This window comes from Crocodylus siamensis, chromosome 5 (genome assembly GCF_052110815.1).
Source record: "Crocodylus siamensis isolate JL-2025a chromosome 5, ASM5211081v1, whole genome shotgun sequence".
NCBI classification, from domain to species: Eukaryota; Metazoa; Chordata; order Crocodylia; family Crocodylidae; genus Crocodylus; species Crocodylus siamensis.
The window spans coordinates 167,390,597-167,412,791 of NC_143399.1; the positions used below are offsets into that span (position 1 = coordinate 167,390,597).

Below are 22,195 nucleotides of genomic sequence, written 5' to 3' on the forward strand. Positions count from 1 at the left end.
TGGGATCATCTAGCTAGACCTCCTGCATTTTTTAAGGCAGAGCTGTCCAACTTCTGAGCGGCTGGGGGGCTGCACGCTGTGCAGGCTGCATATGCCCCAGGCCACAGGCTGTGTGGGAACCCCTTCTATGTGGCCCCCCTGCACAGGCTGTGGGGCCCCTAAGGCCACAAAATACTTAGGTCCCATGAGCTACTCTGCCCTATCCCCAGGGGCAGGAAGCAACAGGTGGAGGAGAGAGCATCGTCTTGGTTTCAGAGTTTCATAGTTATTAGGGTCAGAAGGGACCTATTAGATCATCGAGTCTGACCCCAGTGTTTGGCATTAGATGGAAGTGAAGCAACGAACTGTCATAGGATAAACTGTAGAACAACAATCAGTATAATTTATGCCAGGTAAGTTTTACTTCAGATTTTCCTTGGGGTAATTCTACACTAGATTTAGTACGTTACACAGATATAACGCTGCATATCATGTACCTTGTTTAAATCTGTGTAAAGGCTGATTACAACAGTGCAAACTTGTCATGTGTCTAGGCCCTTAGTAGGCCCATATGTAATTAGTTCAGTGAACAAGGGGCAGCAGTAGTCAAAGAAACCCAAGGAAGTGAAAGTGAAATTGGTTGTAACAGCAGCAAGAGCAATGGGGGCAGTGGTGTCCAGACAGGAGTTTATCCCCAACTGGACACTATGAGAAGACTAAATATTCCTAGAAACAGATTAAAATGTGCATGTTTTATTATTTGTTTTGTCATTATTGCCCTTAGTGCTATTTCTTGAATGTTATTTCTGGGTGTTATTTCCTGTACAATAGCACAGAAATCTAGGTCACTTAAACCTTTAGGTTAATTTTCCAATGATAGCAAAGGATACTATTTTATAAGCATAGGAGCCAATTTACTGTGCTTGTGATTCTGTCTTAGTTACTAAGGTGCTTAGTCACTAAATATGCCATTTGCACTTCTCAGTAACATTGCTCTTTAAGACTGATTTTCTGTCACTTTTTAAAAATGCCATTTGGTTTACTTTTGCACTATTGTCCTTCCCTTGCCTGATATTTAATGAGGTGTTACCTGTAGTTTGGTTGTTTGCTGAACTACTTGCAATTTTGCATGCAGTTGTTTAAATAAACAAAGGCCTAAATCCACAGCTACAGCTGAGTCATACACAGCACAACTCAGGAGGAGGCATTTTCAAAGGTAACTTGAAATACTCCTTTGCATTCTTTTCATCCAGGGCCAACTGCACAAAGGGTGGCTGCCTAGAGTAAGTTCAAAGAGGCAGAGTTGCTTTAAATTCACATCCATTTCCAGCAGCCTGAAAGGGCTGATACAGCGACCAGTGACTGATGGAGCTGAGAGAAGTACACACCTAGATCTTTCTTCTGAGTTGTACACTTCAGTCAGCTGCTGTGGGTGAAAATCAACCTTTATGGCTAGATGTTCAGAGGTGTTAGGAGGAGGTTAGAATTAAAAAATCACTTTAAAAATGGCCACCCAATCCTAGTTCGCCCAGATGCAGACCTTACACAAAAGGAGCAGACAGAATAGTGCCTGCCTGCTGTGATAGCACTTTGCAGGAAGTACTATCAGTTACAACGATCCCCTGAACCCAACAGAAAACCCAACAGAAGTTCACTGCTGGGTCCAGGCAATTGGGAAATCTAGCTGCTGACTGCAAGCCTGCAGCTGGTCTTCCCTAGCAACACCCATGCTCCTGATCTTTCCTTCCAGCCCCAGCGCTGTTTTTAGAATGGGAGTGGGGAAAGAAAGGGAATAGAGGGAACTCTTTCTAGCGGATCCCCAACCAGCACCCGTCCCACCTTCCAGCACCAGCTGAAAAAACCCCAGACTGAACTCCCTCCACTCCCTTTTTCCACTCCCGTTCTGAAAACAGTGAAATGCTGGAGGCAGCGCAGACACAAGCTACTGAAGACACTCTGTTTTGGAGTGTCTTCATCTGAACCCTCATGCAATGTCTTCATCTGAACCCTCATCCAAAATAGAAATGGATGTGAGGGCCCATCCTCATGCAATTAGGGTTCAGATTTTCACAGAATTAGGTTCTTTTAAAGTGGTCTACAGCCATGCACTTATGTTTGGTTACAGCTGTAAAGTGCTTTCAGAGGCCAGATCAGGCAAACATTGTCACTTCTGTCTATGCTTTTAGACCTGGTCTCAGTGATCAGAAATCAGTCTAAACCCATAACAGTACAGAAGATCCATGCACACAGACTGGTCTAAAAATGGCAGAACCCAGTCTAAGATAGACCTGGATTGATATACACAAACTTAATTGATCTAGGTTAGACCAGCGAATGGAACTTCTGCAGTTACCTTTGTAGCCCCAAGGCTGGGGAAGCCCCAGGCTGACCCCAGCATCAGGGTGGCACTTTTCCAACCTGCCCATTGGACCCTCACCCCCCTTCTCCGCAGACCAGCCAGGGGTGTGCAAAATTCGGCCTGTGGGCTAGATGTGGCCCGCCAGGCCATTCCATCCGGCCCACAGGGCCCCTAAAATATTTAGAAAATATTTATCTGCCCCTGGCTGCCTGTCATGTGGCCCTTGGTGGCTTGCCAAAACTCAGTAAGTGGCCCTCCACCCAAAATAATTGCCTGCCCCTACCAAATCCCCCATCCTGCAAGCAACTCTAGGTGCCAGTTTTATCAACATTCACCACTACTGGGAGCCAAGATAGTAAATATCAGTGGGGAGAGGGGCAGGAGGGATGGGGGAGTAGGTTCATTTGTTAGTAGGGTCAGGGGACTAAAAATAGCCCCTGGTCCTCCCCAAGTTCCCCTGCAGACCTTACAAGGCCCCTTAACCTGCCAAACCCTCCTGGACCCCAGCAAGCCTCCACAGACACCACCTGCACTCCCCCCCACAAACTCCCTGATCACTCCTGCTTATTCTGCCACCCCCATCACTCCTGTGGATCCCACCTGCCACCGAATCACCTCAGGATGCCACCTGCTCCCTGATCCCCCTGATCATTCCTGCAGATCCCACCTGCCCCTCCCCCCACCCAATTCCTTCAATCCCTCCTGCAGATTCGTCCTGCCCCAGTCTTCCTGATCACTCCCACAGATCCCATCTGCCCCCCAATCACCTCCATAGAGACTACCTGCACCTCCCATGGATGTTACCTGCCCCCCATCTCCCAGAACCTTCTCACAGACATTGCACCCCTAATCCCCCAATCCCCCCAAGCCTGTTTGCCCCTCTAACCCCCCAACCCCTCCCCCCCATGCCAACTTACCTTAGATTGGGTGGCCATTTCTAACCTCCCCCTAACCCCTCTGAATGTCTGTATTTAGCCTGAGTGGGCTACACCACTAGAGGAACTTCCTGAAGTGGGATGATCCTTCAATAGTCACCTAGGCTGTCTTTTGGTCTGCTCTGTGCTAATGTTATAAAATGCCCAGGTCAAGGGAGAATCTAAACCAAACTCTACTATGTTTAGTCACTAAAACTATGAGTTGTAAAACCAAGTTAGTAATCAATTAAATGTTATCAAGCAATATCACTGAAACACAGGCTGCAAAACAATTGCTTGAGGATATCTTTGTGCTAGGGAATTTACTGAACATAAATGTTCCTGTTTGAAACTGAATTGTTCTACTTTGATTTTAATGTAACTGTTAAAAGACAGTTGCACCAAAAAAAAATCACTGGATTTTTATATAACGCTCAGAGTGGAAAAAAAACTGATATTCTTCATCAATTAAGTAAAAAGATTCAGAGACATAACTTGATATAATTTTTGCCCAGACCGAGCTGCTACTGGGGGAGTCAATGCTGCCAGAATGTCAAGCAATTGTTTAAAAGCTGGAATTGGGCAATAAAGACAGGAGAGGACAGGGTTAAATCTCTGGCTGCTGGTCACACTGGCATCTCCTTTCACAGCAGCAGCTTCCTTTAGATGTCAGGCTTTTGTTGTTACTTGCTGCCCTGTGGTACCTCTGATGTGGCTTCTGGAGCTGCTGCAGGAGGATGCTGAGTGCAGGGGGGGTGAGGCTCACTCCTCCCTCCCCACTTCACATTCTGGCACCCCACCTTGCACAGTGCCTGGGGCTCATGCTCCACTCACCCACCTGTATTACACTATTGTAAAGATTATTTCTCAAGCTCAAATTGGGGTGGGAGGGATGCAATACTCTTTGTTTGGATTTATGATTTAGTTAAACATACACAAGAAGAAGACAGTAGGAGAAGGAGGGTTTACTACACAAGCAGATATTTCAGTAGATTTTGAACTCTAAAAATACCAGAACCGGCCATCAGTAGGCTATTCACTGATGCAGTGCTTCTGATTTCAAACTTGCTACAGGTCTGCACCTAACTAAGACGCATTAGGACTTTGTATTTTATTCCAACTTGTCAGCAAGCACACAATTAGTATTATCATGTACTAGACCATACATCACAAATCTCTGCAGTCAGTGCAAAGATACGGGCATTTGGGGCTGCCTGTTAAAACCAAGTATAGCTTCATAAATTCACATTGTTCATCAACATATTATGGCAAGAAAACTTGACTTGTATAAAAGCAAGTGACATTTTCAATAGTAGTCAACAAAACTAGAAAAAAACCACTATTTTTTGGTTAATTTTAAGTCAAAATCTTTTATGAAGATTTTAAAGGTTCAGTCTTGCAGTCCTTAATTTAACCACAATTCTTTTACAATATTGGCAATTTTGCTCAAGTAACAAGGAGTGCAGGGTGGGAACTTTAGTAAATAGACACAGTGTAAATCCATGTGACTGAATCTACACAGGTGTCAGAAAATGAAGTCTGTACTGTGCTTTTAAAATGCTGAACAAACTAATCTTTGCCTACCAAAATAATGCTTTGGTAGGAATGCATTGTATTCCTAGGAAAACAGAGAAATAACAACTTGGCTATGCTTTGTAATAAGCCATAGGACAAGTCACATTTAGATTGGAGGGGTGTTCAGCTTTTGGTTTCTTGTTTAATCAAGACCATTTTGCTTTTTGACTAGTAACAAACTCCAAAAACTGAATTATTTTCTAACTAGTGCCCCCACCATGAAAAACAGGGACCAACACTGGACTCAATTTGAGTGAGTGACACTTTATTAGAACTGCGAGTCAGGATTTTAGTACAAATGTTGAAGAAGTTTCTCAAACACTAGTCTTGGGTATTCTGCTCAGCGAATATGTCCAGCTGCCTGAAATGTTTTGAATTTTGCAACAACCAAATGGTTCACATTTCAAAATAATATGGAAAAAAAGTGTGACTTTTTTCTCCTTTTCTCAAGCAGCTCTAGGGAAAATGAAAATGATTTCTGGTCTTGATTTAAACTCTGACCTTTCTTCATGCCACCAAATGACAACAACTGATACTTCCCGACTTCAAGGCAGATGAAAAAAACCCTGAGAAGACAACCATTTTACAGTCACAGGGCTAAGATGACAGGACATGCACACAAAGTAAATATAAGCAAGGGAAACAACGCACTGATTTATTTGGAAAAATGATTATACCTTCATCTTGTACAACAATCCTGCCCATTGAATGATGCAAAGGAGATGCTTCTGAGCTGCAACCGGATTTTGAAGGAGAGGATAGTGGAATGCCACCCTGAGCACAGTAGGAAAGAAGTTTGTGCTGCTGTCCTCTTTCCTCGTTTTCAGCTATGTCGCCAAATGAGAATGCTGCACTGCTAGCGGCTGGGGAGAGGGAGGAAGCACCAGAATCTGATGCTGGTGAGGATGCTCTCATGCATATGGGCAGAGGTGGTTTTGAAATGTGCATGGGACTGTCAGACGGCTGTTGGTATAAGAGATTATAAAGCAGGTTATGCTATTTTGTAACCAATCAAAGAAATGTTTACTTTCAACATGCAATCCTTTATTTTAATGATTTAGTTCCTTTGTATTTTTTAATAAATATTGCAGTCATTCATAGAGTTACCTTTGAGTATCACACATCTATGTTGCTTACTAACAAGTGGCTTTCAAGTTTGAGTCAGGATCAAGGAAATTTAAAGATCAATATGACATCACACATAATTCACATTGAGAAATAAACAGATGCAGGATTGAACTTTGCTTCAACTCTCATACAAATTAAATAATCCACTCAGTACAATGGAACACATGGAAGTCAGTCAGAAATCTCTGCTCCTGTGAGAAAAAACAGATGTGTTGCCTAAGAAATGTGACTTAGAGTATACAAAAAATGTTACCCATGGTACACTGGCTGCAGATGAACAAACATTGCCTGTACCACTATGAAAGGACAAAAGTACAGGATGAAACAAATACCAGGGGCAAGCTACCATCTCATACCATAAGACAGAAGGAAGAGACCTTCTCACCTTTCGTTCAAGGCTATCCTCTCCATCAGTTGAACTGATACTGTCATAGAGCCTTGTTCTAGTAGGTCTCTGCCGTTTGTTCTTTACTGAAAGCTGCGCTCGTGTTTTCAGTGCTTTGGAATCCAGCCTCTCTGTTTCTGGGACTGCCTCATTGAAATCTACAAAAATGGGATTCAAAGCTATTTAACTCCAGCACTCTTTGGGGCAAAAATAGCAATTTAATTTTCTTGAGATTACACAGAAGCCTGATGTGCAACTGTGCATTAGAAAGAGAATGCACTCTTTGTACAATTTACCTACATATGTAATTACCGCACCTGGCTATACAAATTTGCTAACTGCGTGCACAAAATACCAGTTATTTGTAACAACAATTAGCAAATTTTCATGTACAGTTTCCGCACGTCAACATGGAAATTAGGCCTGTAGTTGCAAACATTTAAAAATCAAATTCAGTAAGACAGTAGAATATAAGAAAACATTCATAATAATAATGTAACGACTCCTAGTAGCAAAGACAGAAATTATTTGCAATGTGGTACAAAGCTGACCACTGATATTAGACTCTCTACTAACACTCTATGCTAGCCACATGCAAGGAGGTCTACACCACCGTAATTGTATGCAAAAAGGAGCAAGAGTGTATACATTAAGGTAACGTTTACTGTTCTTTAACTTCTTTCAGCTTCTTGGTGAATAAATTAAACCAACTTAGACTTATTGGGCCAAATTATTTGTTCTTGTTCTGACCCTTTTTGCTACCTAAACAATGTAAGAAACCTGGGCATAGGAGAATTTTCAACTAGGCAAGAAGCTAGTTTTTGCTTACTCTTTCCCAAAGACACAGGTGCAAGGTGGGAAGGAAAAGCAGACCAGATCACCGATAGTTTCATAGTTTCTAGATCTGTTATGCCATTTCATTTCTGGCAAATAGTGGGGACCACTGCCAATGGCTGCAAGTTAGACCAGCCACTTGGCTGCTCTAATTTACATCTGGGCCAAGGCAGGTTAAGAACTAGGAAACCATGATTATCTTTCTCAAGAACAAAGTAGATCTTGTCACAAGGCAAAATCTGGTCCCATATGCCAGAGTATAAACAGGCCTAAGAGCATCCGAGTGTAAAGAAAATACAAGTGAATGTAAATGAGTGCGACTTCAATTCTGAATTTGACCTGTTATGTTTATGGTGAGGCCCTAAGAAAATATAAAAATATATTTCTGTACTCTGCATACTTTTACAGGGCTGCAGCCAATTGTGTGTGTGTGTGTGTACATGCACACACACACACACCCATATACACAGTATATCTATGCATCTGCATTATAAAAACGAGGGATGAGATTGATTAGGTGGTTTTTGAATCCTGCTGGAATTCAATGCAGTTGTAAGAGTTGGAATTGACTACTTACATCAACTTAAAAGTCTATTTATGAGAAAAATAATGCCGTCCAAAATGGTAATCTTTCCTCCTGTGTCTTGGGAGTAGACCAGGCTAGCTTTGTTACAGCACACCAACTTCTGTAGTCCAGGGCAAAGAGGAAGTGGTATAGCTAACATCACATCTGGCCACCTTTGATTCCTCAGCCTGACTGCCAACATGCCCATTTACAGCTGAGTTAACTTGGTATGGTCTTTGGCACAAGTCTGAAGTGAGGCTCAAAATCATGCCTTTCATTTCATAGCGAGACACCTCTACCACCTTCTGCCATTTTCCTCCCAGAAAGACAAGCTAGGGAGGATTCCTGGTCTGCCTCAGAAAACGAAGACATTAGGTTTTCAGTGATGTGTCTGACCACACAATCATGAACAAAGATCCTGGTTTTTGCTGTATAAAAACTGCAAATTCTCTGATTAAAAATATGCAATTCTCTGATTAAAAGACTAAAAACTACATTTTTCCACAATTGAAATGAAACACCACTATATATATATATAGGTATCAGTTGAACACAATGTTTTGATATCTTTACCATTTTATAGCCTTTTGGAAGCCTACCGGTGCCACAATCACGACAGTAAAATAAATTCTAGATACCTATATATTTTGACCTTTGATTTTGCTTTTAAATGGTAAATTAGAGCTCTCTCTGCCCCCTTCACTCACCAGAACATGGGTTCAGCTGAGACTATCCTGTCCTGTCCTCCCCATCCCCCCACTGCTTTGTGGTACTGAGCAGCCCTGATATGCCAGTGCCCTGCCCATACCACTGCCCCTCACTCCCAAGCCACAGCCCCTTGGCCCTACTGGTGTCCCTCATTCCTGACCCACAGCCCCCTGGCCCTGCCAGTGCCCCTCACTCCCAACCTACAGCTCCCTGGCCCTGCCAGAGACCCTCACTCCCAAGCCACAACTCCCTCCCCCCCCACCGGTGCCCCTCATTCAGTACCCACAGCTCCCCCTCCCAGCTCTGCCAATGCCTTTCACTCCCCACCCACAGCCCTCTGGCCTGCTGGTGACCCTCACTCCTGACCTCCAGCCTTCTAGCCCTGCTGGTGCCCCTCACTCCCCACCCAAAGCCCGTTGCCCCCCTATCCCTGTCAGAGGGGGCCCCAGCTGCCACGGCTACAGGGCCAGGGACCCAGCTCTGCAGGGCCCTTCACCCCACCTACAGGGCCCAGGCACTGGCTGCCACCATGGAAGGCTGCAGTTGTTGCGGCTGGAGCAGAGCATGGAGTCCAGCTACCTGTCCCACATGAGTGGCATGGCTGGAGTGGAGCCCATGGCAGGAGTGGATGCAGGCTAGCAGCTGTGAGCTCAGGGCTCCCTGCCCTGCTGCCCTCCCTCCCCAGAGGCCTCCACGGCCCAGCAGATGGGACCTGGCACAGCAGGGCAGAAGGGTGAGGAGGCTTGGGGTTGCTGCCAGAAGTCCTGCAGCACCATAGTGAGGTGTCCCTTGCCCGCCCAGCAGCAGCAGGGGTGGCAATGCAAAGTTGTGTCCCCTGCTGCCACCGGGTGGGCAGGGGGTGCCTCGCCATGGTGGCCTGGGGCTCTTGGCAGTGGCACTGAGCCTCCCCACCCTGCTCTGCCCTGCCACAGTGGGCTGCAGAGGCCCCTGTGGGGAGGGCAGCAGGGTGGGGAAACCTGAGTCTGCAGCCACCAGTCCAAAGCTGCCTCTACCCCATGCACAAATCTGGGGGGGCAGATGTCCCATAATCCCCTGTGGCAGTGTGTGCAGTGGCAGGGAGCCAGCCATCCCCAGACAAGCCACCTGTGGCTCCATCCCATACCCCAGCCAGGCCCTGTGGCCTTCGATTTCTACCCTCAGCCCCAGGCCCCAAGCCCCATGCATCGCCCAGTGCCTCCAGCCCCAGCTCTGCCCAACTCCCTACCTCCCTCACTATGGGGGCCTCAATCCCTGCTCCATCCCCGACTTACCTGCAGGGAGCTTTCCCATGGATTTCTCTTTAAAAGCTGAAAATTTGCATTTTTCTCCTTAAAAGGAGAAAAATCCACGCTTTTTTCCTTAAGAGAAAATCTGCGTTTTACCATATTATTCCATGACGAACAGAAAAGCTGGATCCTTGATCACGACATATTCATTATCTGTTCCACCCCTTCTGAACAAAAGCATCTTTCCAGTTGTTCCCCACCAGCCTCAGATGTTGTCTTCTTCCTGTTGCCTTTTAAGAACTGATAACCCCTCCCTGGATGTTTCCCTGTCATTTTCAACTGTTTTCCCAATATTAGAAGCTTACTAAAAGCAGAAGCCAATGGAGTCCACAACACAGAGAGGATGCTAATTGCTAGGGGTGCACTGATAGAGATTTTTTGGGCTGATACTGATTGCAAATTTTAACAAGCCATATTAGTCAATACTGATCCGATTGCAGATACGAGGCCTGGCAGCTTGGACAGCAACACCTGGCTGGTAAGTCTGCTGTGGGGGAAGGAGCGAGGGGGGAGGGAAGAGGTAAGGTGGGAGGCAGACTGAGGCCCCCAGGGTGAGGGAGGGAGTGGGGCTGGCACTGGGGCAGGTGCTGCACAGCTGGGGCAGGGCAGGGTGCAGGACAGAGCCATGGTTTGTCTGGGGGTTTGGGGAAGGAGCGGGTGGCTCCTGCTGCTGCACATACCCTGAGAGGTGTGCCCCCCAAAGTCATCCACAGGGTGAGAATAGGATGCTGCTGTGGGCTGGGGGAAGCACCGGGTTCTTCTTGGTGAGGGGGCTGGGCCAGGGCTATGCTTGGGTTGAGCAGCAGTGGTGCTGGGAGGGAAGCTACTGCAAATTTCGGAGTGGCTTTAGCTGCCCCCCCATAGCACTGTTGTCACCTGCCCTGAGAGCAGCCCCAGTCTAACCCCACTGCCGGGAAGAACCAGGCCTGCCCCGGGCTCCAGTCTGCAGCAGTCCTTGCCCCGTACACAGATCTGGGGGGCACACCCCCCCCATGCCCTCTCGGGGTACGTGTAGCAGGAGGAGCCACCCCCACACAATCCCCATGTCCTCCGAGCGAGCTGCTCATGGTTCTGTCCCTCGCCCTACCCTGCCTCGACTGTGCAGCGCCTGCCCTTGCCCCAGACCCAGCACCAGCCTCACTCCCTCCCTCACCATGGGGGCCTCATCAGCCATGCATTATTTACTGACATTATCAGCCAAAAAAAGGCAATTGCTGATAATGTCAATTTTCCTTTTATCGGTGCCAATGATATGGGACCTATGTATCGGTGCACCTCTACTAATTGCCCACAATACAAACATCCTATTTTGGGTGGGTGACACAGCAACACTAGTAAATTTCCTGTTTTCCAAACTTCTTTGTTTAGCATGACCCTGGAGAAATCAGTTGTAGATTATCACCTAAGTACAAACTCCTTACCACTTATCTGATTTTAACCATTCTCACAGTAAAATGATTTGGGAAAGTTGTTAGCAAGATACAACAAATGTATGAGAAAACCATGGGAGGACTGAAATAAAAATTGTAGGCAATATAGTACTTAAGACATTACAGGAGTCTCATCAATATACAGCAAACAGGATGAACTTCACCCACCTTGGAGTGCCCATGAAAGGTTGTCTGAACCTTGGAAGCATTACTTTAGCCTCCTGGGTGAGGAGACTAGATGAACACAGATGGAGAGAGGTGGATTCTGACAAAAAGGGGCTGCTTTGAGTGGAAAGGGGGGAGAACTGAATCTGTCATCTCTTATGTAGACCTAGTGGTTATTATTCCACTCCACAAAGTGAAAAAAACCAGCAAGAAGGGCTGTATGCAGGTTGCAGGTTTAAAATAAATTCCATCTCTCAACCCCTGTCTCAATCTCTGTACAAAACTTGAACACTCTTAGAATTTGAGCAGCGAGGAGTGGTTTTCACCTGTAGTGACCTCAAAGAATATTTCTAAAGAGGTTACAGGGATACAGTTAATAAAATAACTAATTCTCTCACCTACTTCTAATCTATCACATGTACACATAACAGCCAGACATAAAACTTACTAATTTGATAAACAAGCAGCAGAAGGCTTGTATTTTCAGAGCTTTTAGCTTCCATCCTATACTGCTCTGATCTTTTTGATTAGAAGTGATATTACACAAAGAATGAACAATGAAACAACTATGTTTTCACAAAACACAAACCTGGGTGCAAAGGTGATACACTCAGAAGTATCTTTTGAACACAGTTTATTAGTCCACTCCAATATACAACTGTTTCAACAAATGGTGTTACCATTAGTGCAGTATTTCTAGAAAGCTTTTAACCTCTGACTTGAAAGAAGCCTGAATATTTCAGCTAGAGTATGCATTTTGTAAAACAGCAATAAGAACCAATCAAACTGTGTTTTCCCACTTCATGTCAAGAAAATAACCAGATTCCTTATGGCTTCAAGTCTCCCCCCATACCTAGAAACACGAACTGTATGAGAAATCACTAGTTTAATATACTTTTCTAATTATGCAGCATTCATAACGCAGCAATTATATGTATGTTACCTGTATAGCTATACAATAACAAGGTAGCAATTCTGGCTGGCAATAACTGGCTTCTATTGTACCCTCTGAAAAACAGAGAGCAATAGAGGCCAAGCTGTGCCCCTCTACATGGGAATCAAATACTTTATGTGCAAAAAATATAACATATTGTTCCTTATTTTGAAAAACAAACTATGTAATTGAGCAACTTTAGCACCTTCAGCTATTAAAGTATTGGTTAACTAAAAGTACATAAAATAACAGCAAATGTTTTCTTATCCCCACTGAGTGAAAGTGTGTATGTCATAAGGAGACAAGGTTCTTTGGGTGAATCTGGTATCTTTTATTAGAGCAACTTAAGTAGTTGGAAAATAATTATTAAGCAAGTTTTCAGGTTCAAAAACCCTTCGTCAGGCTGAGGAGGTTTCAGCAGTTGGTGTGTGCTCTTCCTGGATGGAATGAAAAGTAAAGAAGCCAGAGGCTGGGCTGGTCTGCATACAAGACAGGTAGTCAGTGAAAATGTGGATTGAAGAGTCAATGGGTGAGAGACAGGCTGGGGTGGCGAGGGAAGAGAAGGGGGACAAATAGTGGAGAGCTCCCTGGGGAGTCAGATGTCAGGCAGGTTATAATGTGTCATAAATCCAATGTCTATATTTAGTCCATGATTTTTAGTATCCAGGAGGTTGATGAAGTGGAGTTCATAGGCTCATCTCTGGGAAGCATTTTGTAAGTTTCCTTTGAGGATCAGGACTGAGAGATTGGAGAGAGAGCATTTGGTGCATTGGATGAGGTATATTACATTTCTGGGGGTGCAGCTGTAAGATCCAGGAATACTGATGGCTCTGTTGTGGGCTGTAGTTATTGTGGGGGTGGTGGTGATGTGTTGGCAGGTTTTGCATTTCTTGTCATGGCATGGTCTGGATCCTTTTGGTGTGTTCTGGGTCTGAGGAAGTTTGCTTCTAGTGATGAGGTTAGTGAGGTTTGGTGCTTGTTTGAAGGCTAGGATGGGTGGCTCTGAGAACCCTAAACACACCAAAAGAGCTGTAACATACAGCCAAGCCCTCAGATACCACCGAATTTGCACTGAAGAGAACACCCGGGATTGCCACCTCACCAATCTTAAAAAGCCTTTCACCCAACAAAGACACTCCTCCAGAGTGACAGATTGCACATTTGAAAGAGCCACCTGGATACCACGTGAAGAATTGCTGCAGTACAGAAAACCGCCCCCACAAATCGCACACCGCTGGTTATGACATATCCCCCCTCCTTGGAACCGGTACGGAAAATCCTCAAACAACTGCAACCCATACTAGAAAGAGACCCTATTCTTAAAAAGATCTTCCCAAAGCCACCCATCTTAACCTTCAAACAAGCACTGAACCTCGCTAACCTCATCACCAGAAGCAAACTTCCCCAGACCCAGAACACATTTAGTGGATCCAGACCATGCCATGACAAGAAATGCAAAACGTGCCAACACATCACCACCAGCCCCACAATAACTACACCCCACAACAGAGCCATCAGTATTCCTGGATCTTACAGCTGCACCCCCAGAAATGTAATATACCTCATCCAATGCACCAAATGCCCTGATGGAAAATATGTAGGAGAGACCAAACAACAACTGCGCACCAGAATGAATGCACACCGGAAATGTATCAAAGACAGGAATACCCAATGACCTGTGGGGGCACATTTCTCATGAGAAAACCACTCTCTCTCTCCAACCTCTCAGTCCTGATCCTCAAAGGAAACTTACAAAATGCTTCCCAGAGATGAGCCTATGAACTCCACTTCATCAACCTCCTGGATACTAAAAATCATAGACTAAATATAGACATTGGATTTATGACACATTATAACCTGCCTGACATCTGACTCCCCAGGGAGCTCTCCACTATTTGTCCCCCTTCTCTTCCCTCCCCACCCCAGCCTGTCTCTCACCCATTGACTCTTCAATCCACATTTTCACTGACTACCTGTCTTGTATGCAGACCAGCCCAGCCTCTGGCTTCTTTACTTTTCATTCCATCCAGGAAGAGCACACACCAACTGCTGAAACCTCCTCAGCCTGATGAAGGGTTTTTGAACCCGAAAGCTTGCTTAATAATTGTTTTCCAACTACTTAAGTTGCTCTAATAAAAGATACCAGATTCACCCAAAGAACCTTGTCTGCCTATGTCCTTAGACCAACACGGCTACAACCTATAGCCCTATGTCATAAGGAAACATTCTGAGGGACTTAACTTACATTTCAACTCAGGCATTTTCCTAGCAAGCTGATAGTTTTCTTGGTTAAACCTTGAGCACTCTCTGAGAAAGAACCTAAGTATTTGACCCACAGTAGATTACTTCACAGCTTTTTTTCAACAGATTTTCATGCTTCTTATATTAGTTACATTGCAGTAATCCTGCAAAAATGCCAAAGTTTTAAACTATTAGATGTGGGTTAAATGCTAATATCAAAGAAGACTGTCACCTCCTCATTTTTCTCTACCCTGTTTTATCAGGACAAGGGAGAAATTATGGTTACTTCATGGGGCGAGAGGAGGAGGAAGAAGGGGTAGCGTCGGAGAAGATAAACATGCTGCAGAACCACGCCGGTCCTTAAAGAAAGAATGAAGAGCTGGACTGCTTCTGTAGCTCCTAATCAAGGGACAAGATAAAATCCTGGCCTTGTTGAAGTCACTGGCAAAATTTTCATTGACCTTAAGAGAACCAGGTTTTCTCCTACAGCCTTCCAGAGGCTTTCCCACCAACATGATGGGTATGCCATGCAACTACAGAGTTATGAGATGTTTTATGGAACATCATGCTACGGATGCATCGCATATTTATTTTGCCAGGAAGACAAAACTTTTTCAGTGAAGGAAAAACTTTCAGTGAAGCTTTCTGTTGGGGAAAAACATGTTTCATTCATATACTCACTATACAGAGGACACAGCAGAACCATACTCGTTGTTTGCCTTGTGATCCCATTGTAAATGTTCAATGGGACAACTGCACATAGTAATGACTTGCATTGCTTAAGTCTTTCAATTCTCTTCACGAGAGAGGTTTATACACACAATACCCATTAACATTAATCCAAATAACTTATATCACTCCTTGTGTTCCCACTCCTCTTATAAGCAAATTTAAAAAGCTCTCTTAACATTTTCCAATCAAAGAGTTCGAAGGATCATGAAGTACAATAGTACTTACACTATTCTCCCATCTTGTAAATGAAATGAAAACGGACGCAATCTGAGCATGATCCTGAAAGCCCTCACAAACACAGAGCCTTATTTATTCTTTTTAAATAGATTTCCTCTTTTATGAACTATTCTAATCTATAAAAAAGCTTAAAAAATAGCTCACAAAGACATGCTCCTACTGGCCAAAGTTTGCTCCAAGAGCCCTTTTGATTAGACTTGCTTGCAGGAGGTCTAAGAATAATTTTGAATTATTTTTATATCAACACAGAAGAAAACAACTTGCTTAGTTTTCCCAGTGTTGCTCCACAGGGCACTCATGGCATTTCCAAATCTCCCCAAATCCATTATTTCTGTGAACTGCATTGCAAAATATATAAATAGTACCCAAAGAGCACTATAATTAAAATAGTTTAGGGTACTGGTCATGCAGAAATAAGGAGAAAGTGTGATTGAAGTCAACAACAACACTGAACCCTTTATATGTGAAGCCTCTGTGTACTTCTCTTAGTATGGACATATTTCATCACCCAGGCTCTGTTTGGATTTTCTTTGTAATTAATTTCTTGACAAATTATGTCCTTTGACAGAGGCATACTTCTTAAGACTTTGGAGAGTTTCACACACAACAAAGGGCAATGTATAGTCCATATTATGACGTCCTAACTCATTTTTTCTTTCATTCTGATACAACTTCTATTGAAGTCACCGACAGTTTATCAATATTAGATCCTGAGGCATCGTATTAAATTACATGATGTTAAGCCTGATCACACAACGTTGACAGAAATAAATTATATTTTCCCATCATGTCAGTTAGTGTCAAGACAAACTTATATTTTAGAGAAGAGCCACTAGCTGAGAGCGCACAATAGCTGTTATAATCTGTTAGGTTTGTATGATCCTGTAGTGATGCAAGTTAGCCAAATTATCCTAACTTTGACCCTGAATGAAGCAGGGTTAAAGTTGGAGTAGTTTTGCTATCCCTGTAACTTTACAGTCAAACAGATGCAACATCTGCAGCATAGCAGCACGTATCAGTTTCCATTGATATCACTACAATTGTTACATCCATCTATGCCAGGGGTTGTCAACCAGGGGTATGCACACCCCTGGGGGTATTTGAGAAGGTCATAGGGGGTACGCACAGGTGGGGATGGAGTGCTGCCACACACCATTCCTTGCTGCCACATAGGTGCTTCCCGCCCGGCCAGATACAAGGGATGGGGGAAGCTTACACATGGTGGTTGCCACCATTCCACATTCAGCCGCGTGCCACCCCACTCCTGCCCCCCCGGGTTCCAGCCACCAGGAGTACACTGATCCAAAAAGGTTGAAAACCCCTGTTCTATACCTTTAGTCCTTCTTAAACTTATGGCTCTATTACCAGCCAAGATAATATTAAACATGTTCCTTTTAACATAGACTGTATGTCCTAATTTTCTGATGAAGATAAGTCCCTGACAGTTTCTAGCTGAGGATTGAGTAAGCATTTGTGAAAGAACTAAAAAACTTGACTCCGATCCCATATGGACAGCCCCATTACAGGACTCTAATGCTAATGACTCATAGTGTATGTGACATACTCTTGGAATAAGCATTGTAAGAACTAAAAAGAAGAGAGTGGAGCTCACCACGTAACGGTCACAAAGACTGCATAATACTCTACATATTACAGAACGCTGCTCAGGAGAAAAAAACTTACCAAAGACATCATCAGGATCTCCCCACTTTACAGCTCCTTCTGTGAACGTGCATAGGGTGAGTAGATAATGAAAATGTTACTAGACACAATGTAAGTGAATTTCTTAAAATCCTTACACAGGAATAATATTACTATGAGCAGAAAATTTCTTGGACTCTCAAGTTACCCTCGAGCATAGTTAAGAGAGTCGTTTTTGGAATTTATTGAGTGAAGAAATATAGCATTTTATTCAACATTTTATTCATTTCTTTATTTTGCAAGAGACTGTTTGGAATCTAAATATCAAACTAGGTTCTTCCTGTGTTTTCCATTATAATCAAATTAGGGTATGGAAAGTTAGTCATCTAAATCCACATACAAGCACCTAAGTAAGTGGTACAGCCTTTCAAAACTGCTGCATAAGTCAAACTGATTAAGATTTTTTCAACATAGTATCTTCTCATAAAAAAATCTTGATTCACTGAAAGTGAAACAAGTTTGTGGAAACACGTACATTTTGCAAAAGCTCATTAAAAGTTTGACATAAAGCATTTCAACGTTTTCATAAGAGGACAATTCATTTTTTTCATGTTATCCTAAAAGAATTTAAAATCTTGAACTTGGAATGATATATTTCAAATTAATCAAAGCAAAACTTTTTGAGTCAAGCCAAAAGGAATAATTTTTTAGAGTTTTTAATCAGAAATCTAAACTTTTGTTCTGTTCTGGAACAGAAGAAAATTTTGAACTTACTTTTTACAAAATGGAAAATCTGTTTCTTAGCCACTTCTACTAAAATCCTATACCTCATCTCTTCAGAATACTTACTAAACTCACAGGGGTATAAATAATCAGCATTTTTGAAAATCAATCTTAGATACAATGACGGCAATTGCCTTAGATTAGATTTCAGTTCCACATCCACAGCTGTATTTAGTTGCCTATATGTGGAATCAGATATTTTCCTTTATGCAACCACTTTTAAAATGTTAGCCTTATGTGATTAATGCTGAGATATGAAATGGCAATTGCCTCAGAACAGATTTCAGCTCCACATTCACAGCTGTATTGATTCTGTAGAATAACAGTTGTAAACATTCACTTTTTGTCAGAAACATAAGCAGCTGTGACGCAGTCACAGGCAGAATGTACACTGAATATTTTTCAGGTGATGTTCTTTTTTTTTTTTTTTTTTTTACAAAATGACTTCTCTAAATCATACCACTCCTTAATCACTTTTGTCAAGAGCTCGACTAAAAACTTGACTGTATGCATTTTCTGTAATGGGGCCGTTTGGTGGATATACACTGACTTTCTTATCATCATAAGTACTTCTGTAAATTTCTGAGATTCCAAAGTAATAAATGGTAGAAAGAAGCACACCCAAGCTCTGTGCTGATTTATGGGAAGCAAATCTGCAAGGCCTGCATACCATACGGCAGAATGGTTTCAGCAGGACAATCTTTTTTTATTAGGTTAAACATAGTCATTCAAATTGATTTGTCTATAGAGCAATATTTAGTTTGTGTTCACATGTGAAACAATTGCTAGAAATATCAATATTAATGAGGTATTCGTACGTCTGACAAAATTGTTTTATTCAATGCATTTTTCTACACCAGACAGCTTTAACTAGACTTTAAATATAATTAAATATTTATATAATAAAGAGCTCATAGCCTGTGATCACAATCAGTGTCTCTCCAGACAAGGGACTGTAGAAATATACAAGTAGGCATTTTTTTCTGCCCCAAATTATTTTAATCTGATACCCCAAACCTACAATTGGCTCTACCTGGGCCAGAACTTTCTTCCTGGGAGGAACCAGCTACAGCTGCTGGGGCCTAAGAATCTAACCAGAAGCCTGGTGATTACTACCGATTTTTCTTTGGTACCATCTGAACATCTGAAAGTACCTTTATCTCAATACCACCAGAGACAACTACAGGTAACCCCTGATGTGCGATATCTAAAACCATGTTTACAGCTGGTTCTTTGGTTGCAGTGCATATCAAAACCTTAACTGACTACAGAATGTGTGATACAGCTTTAGTAAAATCAGGATTTACCTGTATAGTAAGTTTCCTAGTTCACAAATTACTTTATTTGAGATGAAACATGCAATTCACTCAGTCTGGTAAGGTGCTCACAACCACCTTTCAGCATCAATGATGCCTGAGGGTGCTCAATTTTTTTGCAAAATCTTCTACACTGCAGTTATTAGGATTTTAAAGGCCCCTGGGAAATCAAGACCTGCCCAAGTGTTCACTCAGTTATTTTGGGCTGGAAACAATCTCTATTGATCTCTAGCCCTTCTTATTTGCTGATCTCCCATCTGAGGATTGATTCAATTATTCTTAAAATATGCATGATGCAGCTATGTCTAATTTAAATTGTCTCTAGGGCTGGGGCCCCTACCACCTTCCCTAACAGCTTGCTTAACTACTTGATTAATTTCAGTGGTGAAGTTATTATTTTTACTTGCATTGAATTCAATGCCTCATGATGCATGTTAAATCCATTTGATTTCTTGTTCTGTCATTATTAATTAATAAGTGTGATATCCCTTATGTTCTTGACAACATCTTTTTGACAGTATAAAGAAATTTCCACTTCCTTCCAGACTGTCAGGCTCATTCTTTTACCTTACATTACATCAGAGGTGCTGCTGGCAAGATAGTTCAGAAGAAACAGAAGTATGTCCAGGTTGCCGATACTTTATAAAAGCATATAGTCCAAACACGAATATGATGTGCAAACTGATTTTGGTGGGCCTGAGTCCTAACTGAGACCTTACCAGTTTGCAGGAGAAAAGAGCAATTACCTCATTTGGGACACTTCTGTTACTACGGAGTAATAGGGCACTGGGCTGTTACCTTTGTTTACTCGTAGAATTTGTCGTTCATTATAATTCTCCTATTATTCTTCTCCGATGTACTAGTTCCTAGGCATTCCCCTCTCATTTCATGCTTTTGCATCTGACTATTTCTAATTTACCATCCCAGCCAGTTGGTGACAATTGAAATAAAAGTGCCGGAATCAGCTGCTGTAGGCAGAGGCAGAGATGCAGTGCACACTTCTGCGAGTGGAGCAGCATAGTGCACCAGGTAGGCAGGTGGGTGAGCACTGCTGCTGCCACCTGCATGTGCTCAGCCCAGCTCCTCCTGAGCGGAGGCTGGAGGAGGGGGCAGGCTGAGCTGAACACTGCATGGCACCCTGGGTGGTTGCACATATCCTCTGCCCCTAAGGCCAGCACTGAGCAGCAAACAAGTTCACCCACTGAATTCTTTTCTCAGTGCCAAGAGTGACTTAGAGTGTCCCAAGTCTGTTAGGACACTTTCTTGGCACTAAGAACAGAATTGGGGGGGATGACTTTGTCTGCCACACAGTGCCAGCCTTAGGGCATGTGTAGTTACAGAGATGCCCTACACAGACATACACACACACATAAACAGATCACAGCGGTGATCTCACCCTGCCCCATCTCATTCCAGCTGGTCTCCACTCCAGGCAGGAGTTGCTGTGCCCAGCCCAAACCCCCCCATCTTCCCCTCTCCAGCCACTGCTCAGCAGGAGCAGGGCCAAGCATGTGCGGGCAGTAGCTGTGCCTGCGTACCCACCTGCCTGGTGCACCATGACACTCCACCTCCCTGCTGGACTGAGCTCTGCACTCCTGCCTTGCGTGCCTCTGCCTGCAGCAGTACCACTGACTTGGGGGGCAGTGTCCTGGATTTCCTTAAAAATAATATGGTCACCCTAGCTATAAACCAAAACTTGTTTTTAAGTGTGAAGAAAACCACTAGACCAAACATTTAATTGGTACAATTTGCATTACAGCACTGCACAATAATCAGGTGTACGATAATAGTCTATGTTATCTCCATTTCTATTAAGGAACCATCAAGCAATGAGCTGTTTTTCAGTAGCTGAAAATCCACTGTAAATTTTTCATTAGAAAAACAAACAACAGGGAAAAGGGAAAAGGTGGATTTTTGTACATGACTTTAATAAAAACATTTTTTCCGATTAAAATCTGTCGTGTTCTGCAAATATATAAAGCACAAAACAAGACAACAGTAAGTTAAGCCCTGTGAAGTCCAATGACATCACAAACTACTTGAGATTCACTATCATGCCTAAAATGATGTTCTGACATGTCCATGCAATATGTAATATCTTCCCATTTATATATACACAGATGAACAGAGACAAAACACATATGTACACATAAAGGTGTGTATATATACACATATATACATACCTATCTGTAGGTAGATATATTTTAACCTATATACATACACTGTAAATACACACAAATAATTAGATATTCTTTGTACACACAAAAGAGATCCATTTACAATGGGTCATTTTTATGTTGCTTTTCTCATTTTGCTAAATTTGCTTCTGATTGTTCTTTGGTTGACTGATGGTTGATAATTAAGGACATAAGACACAGAAGGAAATGCTATTTTCCCCTACTTTATTGATACAATGCTGAATGAAACTTAAATATTGAAGGCATCCTATTGCAAATTATTTTGAGGTTTAATGAATCAGGCATGACTTCTGCTTAAATATTGATAGCATCCTATTGCAAATTATTTTGAGGTTTAATGAACCAGGCATGACCTCTGCTTTATTAACAGGCTGCAGTCATTTACATTCACTGCTGAATATGTATTTTACAACTATTTTGGTGCTCTGCACAGCCATTAGATGGAATACCACAAAGCATGTGCTATTAGATACAGCATTTTATTAAAATGACTGGATCACTATGATATTCATTTACTATTTACAGTAAACCCCTAAATCATAACCATGAAATTCATGATAAAAATTAAAGAGTGCTTTGGGTTGGTTCAAACAAACCTTGACTTAAGCCATCCAGGCAAGACACCTGCTTTGCATCTAGGTTCTCCACTGGATCTCCTCTGGAGACTTCTCCAAAAGATGTTTGCCTTTCAAAGATGTTGTTGTTGTTGTTAACTTGGCTCCCATTTTGCTTCAGTAGCCTGAAAACTTCAGCTTCCAAGTCTCTAATCTAAGAGAAACATATAC

The 22,195-nt window shown here is 42.8% G+C and overlaps 2 protein-coding genes across 3 annotated transcripts in view; one reads left to right on the forward strand and one right to left on the reverse strand.

Moving 5' to 3' along the window:
• Positions 1 to 5,372, forward strand: part of LOC149864877 (serum paraoxonase/arylesterase 2-like) — a 63,951-nt gene extending 58,579 nt beyond the window's left edge. The window contains exon 9 of the mRNA XM_090046994.1: positions 5,279 to 5,372. Within this exon, the coding sequence (XP_089903120.1) occupies positions 5,279 to 5,287 (9 nt within the window). The 3' untranslated portion in view covers positions 5,288 to 5,372. The remainder of the gene's footprint in view (positions 1 to 5,278) is intronic.
• Positions 1 to 22,195, reverse strand: part of PPP1R9A (protein phosphatase 1 regulatory subunit 9A) — a 247,016-nt gene that overhangs the window by 22,192 nt on the left and 202,629 nt on the right. For both annotated transcript variants that reach the window (XM_090046991.1, XM_090046990.1), the window contains exons 11-13: positions 22,007 to 22,178; positions 6,341 to 6,498; positions 5,505 to 5,790 (exon numbers count right to left, since the gene is read on the reverse strand). In XM_090046991.1, the coding sequence (XP_089903117.1) occupies positions 5,505 to 5,790; positions 6,341 to 6,498; positions 22,007 to 22,178 (616 nt within the window). The remainder of the gene's footprint in view (positions 1 to 5,504; positions 5,791 to 6,340; positions 6,499 to 22,006; positions 22,179 to 22,195) is intronic.